The sequence below is a fragment of the Fundulus heteroclitus genome, chromosome 10 (assembly GCF_011125445.2).
Source record: "Fundulus heteroclitus isolate FHET01 chromosome 10, MU-UCD_Fhet_4.1, whole genome shotgun sequence".
NCBI lineage: Eukaryota > Metazoa > Chordata > Actinopteri > Cyprinodontiformes > Fundulidae > Fundulus > Fundulus heteroclitus.
In genome coordinates, this window is record NC_046370.1 from 30825762 (window position 1) to 30834246 (window position 8485).

General features: G+C 45.0%; 2 protein-coding genes across 2 annotated transcripts; one reads left to right on the forward strand and one right to left on the reverse strand.

The window, feature by feature from the left end:
- Nucleotides 1–1657: 1657 nt before the first annotated feature.
- Nucleotides 1658–6889, forward strand: si:ch211-250n8.1. Its single transcript, XM_036142504.1, has 16 exons — nucleotides 1658–1919; nucleotides 2183–2290; nucleotides 2385–2460; nucleotides 2548–2704; nucleotides 2790–2835; nucleotides 2922–2980; nucleotides 3077–3112; nucleotides 4431–4483; nucleotides 4569–4701; nucleotides 4825–5039; nucleotides 5116–5161; nucleotides 5242–5307; nucleotides 5388–5447; nucleotides 5526–5611; nucleotides 5694–5788; nucleotides 6288–6889. Exons 1-16 carry the CDS (start codon nucleotides 1760–1762, stop codon nucleotides 6320–6322), a joined length of 1431 nt encoding a protein of 476 aa, XP_035998397.1. The 5' UTR covers nucleotides 1658–1759; the 3' UTR covers nucleotides 6323–6889.
- On the reverse strand, nucleotides 6406–8439 carry LOC105927375 (histone H3.3A). The gene is made up of 4 exons (XM_021317289.2): nucleotides 8302–8439; nucleotides 7441–7578; nucleotides 7194–7347; nucleotides 6406–7097 (listed from the first exon to the last, which is right to left on the reverse strand). The coding sequence occupies exons 2-4, from the start codon at nucleotides 7566–7568 to the stop codon at nucleotides 6969–6971; spliced, it is 411 nt and encodes a 136-aa protein (XP_021172964.1). The 5' UTR covers nucleotides 7569–7578; nucleotides 8302–8439; the 3' UTR covers nucleotides 6406–6968.
- Nucleotides 8440–8485: the final 46 nt, after the last annotated feature.

Sequence of the window (8485 nt, forward strand, 5' to 3'; positions counted from 1 at the left end):
CCACACAGCTCTATATTTATGCATTACCACCGGATTACAGTCCAGTACGGTGAGTCACTGTGTCCATATTATGAGAGAGTTGATGAGTCAGAATTTATTGACTAAACACCTACATAAAAGACTTAATACAGAAAATAAAGAAATACTTGGATTGTTTTGGACCCAGCCATGCATGGAGATGCATCTTAGAACAGGGGTAGAAAGGGGGGAATGTTGGGTTAAATTAACGAGGAACTCAGACCAAAAGCATAGCAGTTACACTTTATATAGACCACAACTGAGTGATTTCAATGTGAAAATGAAGGGAATAAAATTCACATGTCCCCTTTAAATCACACACACTCGCGTACACGTGCTCAGCTCGGACAAACCCCTGCTCCTCCTGCTCTGAGCTCAGTCTCACAACCTGATGAGCTTTATGTAAATGAACCACACCACCACCCAATCACAGACAGGTCCTTTAGTTTGTTACCCAATCAGAGTTTTCATTGCAAAAATCCCCTTAGGATGGACGAAAACAACCAATCGCAACCAGCAAATCAAAATACTGCACTTAGCAGAAGTTACAAACATGATGATTTAAGAAAAACACAAGAGAACATTATTAAATAAACGCTTGGATATTAGCCTAAAAATCTTTAGTAAAACACACAAATATGCTTACTTACATTGTGCATTTTAGGTAGTAATAATTATAAGGTAGAAGAAAAGTAAATACTGGAGTTTACACTATCTAGTTTGTTGAATAAGTGTCTTTGTGAGACTGCTGCATTTTACTTTCATTATTAGGCCTACATGGAATATAAAATAAAAGAGGATGCTTGTTTTCTCAGAGAATTATTTCAGATTTTTTGTTAATCTGTCAAGTGGGACCTGAAAAGTGGGCTGTTATTATGACAGGTTAATTGTCTAATACTGAAGAGTCATTATTTCCATAATTATTTAAGTCTGGAGGTTTTAAAGTGATTTCAACACTCGTTGACATATGAAAGTTTTTGTTATTTAATCTATTCTCTCTTTGTGTCCAGGCTTTATCCCACATGGGCCAAAATCCCCAAATTAAAAAAGTTGTACAATGATTATATTCCGTTTACATGGTCACCAATAATTAACTTGCAACATCTTTTTTCTTTTCTTTTTTTTTGTTGCAACATATTTAATGGAAGCAAAAAAAGAAGGTGGGACGTATGTAGAAAATTCATCTGTAAGGGAATTTATATATTGAAAACACAAAAGAGGAAAAAATACAGTGTCGCTGCTTACTGTAGGCTGAAAAGGGAAAAACAAGTGGTACTTAAAGGGTAAATACTTTAAGTTACACTTAAAACAAATTAAGATTTTTATTGTAAAAAATAAAAAAGTGTGGTTTCCAGTGCTGACCTATAACAGATGGTATACCCAACAGCCTTCCAACACTCTGGGGACTTATTTTCTTTCCAAAAAGCTGACCTACAGGTAAGGCAACGATGTACAGAACCTCACCTTGAACCGGAAGTAGGCCCCCAAATCAAACTCTTCCCACACATCATGCGTTGGCTCCTAGTAAAAAAAAAAAAAAAAACTTCAAATGGTCCTCCATAGATGATAACTAAAATAATGGTGAGATTTTATATCGGGGGGAAAAAAAAGCAGCGGTGTCAGATTTGTCACCTGGAGCAACAGCGCCCCCCTGTGGAGGCTTGACTCCAAGCTCGGGTTAATGGCTCTGTGACGGCGCGGCGCCCTCCCCGCTGTGTCTCCGCCTGACAGGTGCCGTGGGATGGGCAGTAGCCTGTCGGAGCGTTCGCTACACGGAAGTGCGATCCCAGCGCGGCTCCCTGCGGCCGAGCGACAAGGAGCGGGTGAAGAGCAGCCTCCATGCAGCTGCCACCTCAGGACCAACATGGCGCCCAGAGATCCTCTGCTCGCCTCCCTCAAAGGTAAGCATCCACTGCGCACTCATGACTGGGAGGACGCAGCTTCACGTCCCCTCCTGGGGTTTTTCTCCTTCCTGTAAACGAGGGCCTGTCCTCCCAGCCAGATCAATACCGGATCTTAGACCTGGCCCCCTATGATCCAAAGGGACCCCCATGATGTGATGCTTGTCCTATCTGGGGGGGGGGGGAGTCGTCAGGTTGCATTTGTGATCCACAGGTCCAGCATCGTCTGTGTGGTTTTAACCTCTTTCTCTGTGTGATGTCAGTGTGTGTCCTGAATATGCAGACAGACGGGGGCGTAGTGACGGACTCCAGCCCCCACCTGCCCTCCTGCTGTGAGCTGCTGGAGCTGGTCCTCAGGAAGGGGCTGCAGCGTGAGCATCAACGCCTCGTTCCATCACACACATATAGATGAGCGTTATATGCAGGGTCACGTTTGCCCTTCGTGTTCTGAATGTGTCTCCCCAGAGCCGGTCCTCAGCCTGGCGCAGAGGGATTACTGGCAGTGCTTTGAGCAGCTTCCTCATCACGACACCTGCAGCAGGTAGAACCGCATTCCTTTCATCCTTTCTGCCTCATCCTCGCCTCCTTCCCACCCCCCCTTTCTTTTTTTGTTTTTTTTCCGGCGCAGGCTCTCCGCTCTGTCCTTGGCTGTGGAGCAGACCAGAGTTTGCAGGAAGCTGATCTCAGCCCAAGGCCGGGGCCGCTACCTGCTCAGGCTGGCCCTCAGCCGCAAGACTCTGTCGCAGTTCCTGACCCACCTGCTGCACACGCCCAGAGTCCTGGAGGTCAAACACGCTTTGCCGGCACATTTCCCCTGTTCGCCGGCTTTTTTACGCCTCGCTGAAAATGTTACTCCGTCGTCTGTTTCAGTGCTACAGTCCCACGCTGTCGATCCTCAGGGGCGAGGAGTTCGTCGGTGAGGCGCCGGACGTGAGCCATGCTAGCGGTGGCCTAGTCAAAGGCCGGGCCGTGTTTGAACTCTTGCCTTCTTGTTTTCCCCAGAGCCTTTCATGTCGCTGCTGCTCGTCCTCTCTCACATGGAGTTCAAGCTGGACATGGAGGTCAGTCTAGATCTTCTTCAATATCAATAGCGCTAAATATTACTTACTCATCGATGACGACTGCAGTATTCTTCTTTTTTCTCTCTATTTCAACAGAACTGCAGTTTTTTAGACGAGAGCTGGATGCTACCGGTACGAGCACCGCTGCCATTTCAACAACACGTTACCAGTGATGTCTGGGGGCTACCGCTAACTTTCCTTACCGGGTTTACGTTTCCACAACTTAGAAGTGCAAACTCACGTGTATTTTATTGGGATTTTATGTATTGTAGACCAAGAAAAAACAAAACAATTTTGACCAAAAGGCTGATGGTGATACTGGTGGAGCTGCAGGTTAGGTGGAGGAATCTGTCCATATGGCAAAAATAAGAGTTGTGCACTTCACAACCAGGCCTTTATGGAAGAATAGCAACAAGATGTACCATTTATAGATTGCAATAAGTACCGTACGGGACACAATAAATCAGGGCCGGATGGTGCCGTGCTATATCCATAAGGGCCAGTGGGCCAGTGCCCAGGGGCACCAACCATGGGGGGGGGGGGGGGGGGGGCGCACCACATGACACATGCTTTAAATATATATTTTTCATAAATTGTTATATTATTTACTTAAAATTGTTGAAAGACCATGCATTATTCGTTTTGTGAACACTGATGTCACAATAATAATAATAAATGATAAATAAATCAAGATTTTTTTTGATTTCAACATTTTAAAATGAGATATTTGAATATTGCTCACTGCTCATATGCCTACATGTAGTTGTGTAAGTTAGTAAATAGTAAATTACATTACAGAAATCCCCTTGATTATGTCTGATGTTTTTGACCGGAGGACAGCACGGGTAAGGGGGGGGGGGTGGCCTTTGAGGTATAGTGCCCAGGGCCACCACATTGTCTTAATACGGGCCTGCAATAAATACCTTCAGTAAAACAAGGTGATGGCATCGTGCTGCGGAGATGCTTCTCTTGAACAGGGATAGGGAAGCTGATCAGAACTTGATAGGAGTCAAATACTGGGCAATCAGCAAATAAAACCTTTTTAGAAGCTGAAAAAGGCCGGTGACTGTGGCAGAGGTACGCCATGACCCTAAACGTAAAGTCAGAGCCATAAAGGGATGGTCTGAATTAAAGCATATTCATGTAGCAGAATTCCCCCTTTCAAAGTCCAGACCTAGATCCAGCTGGAAACTGATCGTTGTTCACAGATGCGCTCCATCTAATCTGACTTACGGTAGCTGGAGCCGTTCAAAAAACATGTTGAATCAGACGGGATGTGCAAAAAATCTGTGCCACGGAAAATGTATGTTCCTCTTTTATTCCACCGTTAGGCCACATTATATATGTGTTGGTCCTTCGAAAACTTGACAACAGCCAGATTCAGGACGCGTATAGAAGAATTAACCATGGAATGAGATGCAGAAGAGTGTAACCGGTTGTTTGTTCGTAGGTGTGTGACACCTACGAAGTTGTGCCCTGTCGGGAAGTCGGGCTGGTTCTCAGGTTTGTGTCTTAAAACTATACAAAGGAAGCAAAGGCTCTAATTTCATTAGTGCATCACCATGTCCACTATCCCCCCCTCACTCAGGTACCTAAGTGGGCGCGTCTTTGTCCTCGACTTGGTGCCTGGCAGCCAGGCTCACGTCGACGCGTTCGTCTCCCCTGGCGACATCATCGACGAGATCAACGGGACTTCGCTGAGAAATTCCAAAAATGGACACGTGAGGAAATTCCACACAGTTTTTTCCCACCGGCTCCTTCTTGACTTCCTTAGCCAATGAGAGAAAAGTATCATCTGCATAGTAACTAGCGCAGGAAGTGAGGCCTTTTCTCCTGGTTTCCAGGCAGGAGTTGTTCTGTCCCGTCTCAGGGGACGCCCCCTGTCCATCCGTATTCTCAGATGTAGGGCCCAGGACGGAACAGTGTATCGGCCCCTCGTCAAACTCCTGAGGGCCCTGAAGACGGAGAACCCCAAAGCGCAGCTCGGCCTCGCTCCCCTCCAAACGCGAGCCGACAGCCGAAAGCCTGCCGGAGCCTCGCAGTGTCTCAAAGAGGGAAGGCAAGTGTGCTCACCGCTCATTTGCAAAAACTCTAGATTTGACTTCTATTCGCTGACGCGCCAACCTTATCAACAGAATCGTCTACATCGTGAAGTTCTTGGGAAAAGAAAACATTGGATTGGTAATTACCAGGTTTGCTTGTCGTAAAATGTTGCTTACTTTAGGGCAAGACTGTCATATAACCTCCGGTCTGTCCCTCAGTTTGGAGGAAAAGAAGTCCTGCAGCATGCAATTCCACAGGTGTTGCACAAAAACCTGCCCAGCAAGGTAAAGAACTGACTCAAGTTAGGAAAAATAGAAAAAAAGTGACAATACTATATCTGCTCAGTGTAATCTCTCCCTTATAGGAAGCGCTTTTAGATTTGAAGGAAACACATTTGACGTGCACAGACAGAAACGGTACACTGGTAAGAAAAAGATGTGCCACAACACTGAACACCCCCCCCCCCTTCTATGGGGTGTTTATAGTGTCCCTGTTTCCTCAGCAACTGTTTGAGCATCACTATCCAGAGATTTCATGTGTGGGGAGGTTTGCTCAGCCAGGCTACACCATATTTGCCTTCTGTGTGGCGTAAGTACAAACATGCACTCGTGGTCAGGCACCGTTAAAGTTAAAAAAGGTTGTGCGTCTAATGCAACCGGTTCCCTTTCAGAGATTCTCCAGAAGCTCCTCAGTCCACCGGGTTTTGTTGTGTCGTGCTCCGAGCCAGCAGCACGAAGGACTGCGAGGATATAGTCTGCCGCATCGGTGAGGTTTGCTAGTAATAAGTTCATTACACAGTGGTAACATTACACAGCAAGTTCTCCCATTTTGATTACGCCACCAAACATTGGTAAAGAAAACTTGAAAGTGTGGTTTGGAGAGAGGGAAAAAAAAAGTGCATGACTGCAGCTTGAGTTGTTGCTACTGTAGAAGTTTTACAGCAGAGGCAGAATTCAAGTTACTCAAGGGGAAATTTTAAACATGTCAGCAATTTAGGATTGATCATGTGTCACTAATGAGAAAAAAAAAAAAAAAAAAAAGTCCCAGCCACACATTTTGTAGCAAGGAGTGGCAGTTTTGTTTTTGTGGGACAAGCAGCTTCTGCTTTGTTTACAGTTGTAGACACCTTTAACAGTAAAATTTTGATCAGACGTGGATTGAACTTGCCAAAAGCAGTATAAACTGTTTTCTGCCCTTTAGACAAATCATCTGATCATCTGTCAGTTGCACATATTGCCGACCATCTTTTCCTTTGTGTTCACAGCTACTGGCTTCAAGCATACGGAATGGTTTGTATAGCCACTGACCAGCGACATGTACATAATTTAAATAAAGCGGTAACACACTTAATTTTTTGTCTGTATATTATGACAAGACACAGCTTTGTATTCATAAAGACCTTTAATAGAAAGACATGTGACAACGTCTCATAAATAGTATTAAATGTAGCTGCCAAGATTGTGTTTGATAAAACGCATAAAAAGCGGCCCAGAAAAAAAAAGAAAAAAAAAAGAAAAAGAATATCCCAAGGGTCTGCAGTACTCCACAGTACAGAGGATCGACTGAGACGGCCAATAAGCTGACCCTGCAGTGAGGTGCACCCAGGATGGCATGCTGGCATTTTATGATCAATAGTAAATGGGTAAAGAATCACTGCACCCAGTTTGGCGTGAATAATTGATTCATCAAGTTTTAGAGAAGAGCCCAACCAATATTAAATTCTGTCATTACATTTAGCCTGACCCAAAAAAAAAAAAAAATAAAATAAAGTAATCATGTCTACGGTGCACTTGGGTTTGTGGAATGGTTGGTATGTTGCATCACTAAAAATACAAAAAATTCAAAGAGAACTTATATAAAAAAAAACCAAGAAATAAAAATGTCCACATAATGGATAAGTATGATACATAGGGTAATTCATCATGACAATGTGGCTAGCGCCCCTTTAAGCCCTTTCTCCCCGTATCCTGCGAGCCAGCTGGATGTCCTTTGGCATGATGGTGACACGTTTAGCGTGGATGGCGCACAGGTTGGTATCCTCAAAGAGACCCACCAGGTAAGCCTCACTTGCCTCCTGTTTGGGGGCGAAAGGGAAAAAAAAAAAATGTATTAAACAATTGGTAATATTTAGCAAAACCTTGAGACAAGTTGCGCATGTGGGGGTCTTCACCTGAAGAGCTCCAATGGCAGCACTCTGGAAACGGAGATCGGTCTTGAAATCCTGGGCGATCTCCCTCACCAGACGCTGGAAAGGCAGCTTGCGAATGAGCAGCTCTGTGGACTTCTGGTAGCGGCGGATCTCCCTCAAAGCCACGGTGCCAGGCCTACAAAACAAACAAACAAAAAAAAAAAATCAAAATGAGATAGCCTGTTGTGACAAGTGGCCACTAGCAAGAGATGCGATAAACCGGACATACCTGTAACGATGTGGCTTCTTCACGCCTCCCGTGGAGGGGGCGCTCTTCCTTGCAGCCTTGGTAGCCAGCTGCTTCCTTGGCGCTTTTCCTCCAGTGGACTTACGGGCGGTCTGCTTGGTACGGGCCATAGCGTATTTTCTGAAAATTGCGAATAAAAGAACACACCGGATTTAAAAAGCAGCCGATCTCACGCACAGTCGAAGAGGAAGTGGATCGCGTTCGTAAACACAATGCTAAGGCTAACCCAGGCTAACGCTGCTCCCCTCCCCCAACGCGGTGTCAGAGGGAGGCTTTGGCCTTCAACAACAACAACCGCCCTTATTACACTGTAACAAACAGCGGCTTCCCCTGGGTATAAACTGGGACTTTTATGGTACTAATAACTGGTGCCCTGCTATATAGCCGCACCTTCCGTTTAGATTCGGTTTAGATCTCGGCTAACTAAAATGCTTAAAATATCCAAACAAATGGCGCCGCTTTGCTTCGACATCGCCATTTCAGTTTCATCCTGGGAAGAGAAGAGAGAAAAAAAAAAAAACACACGGCTTCAAAGCACCTACCGGCGCCATTAGCTCAAACACGCACATTTTAGGCCGATACTAGACAGACACGAAATAAACGGCACTGTGAGCTTGTTTGTGCTTAGCCGTTTAGTTTTAGACCGCTGCATTTCGACGTTTAGCCAAAAAACAGTCACCCTGAAGAGCCGCCATTGTTCTATTTTTAGCCAAAGCTTCCATTAACCGGTAGACATGTCAAGGCAACAAATAATTGTAAACAAACACAGCTCGTAAGAAAATTCAAAACAAACATGGACAGTTTACGTTAGCGTGGACGTACACCGCGAAGAAATTAAATTACCTTTAAGTTGAACGTGTGCTAAGAAATGGTTGCGTCAGCCGCGGATCCTTCGCGATACGCTGTTGAAAACGACTGTTGACGAGTTCGCCAACGAGGCCAACTATTAATACTTCAACGTGACGTCATGGTTTTACATCCCGCGCACCATTGGTTTATCATCCAAACGGGATTTGGCGTAGCCAAT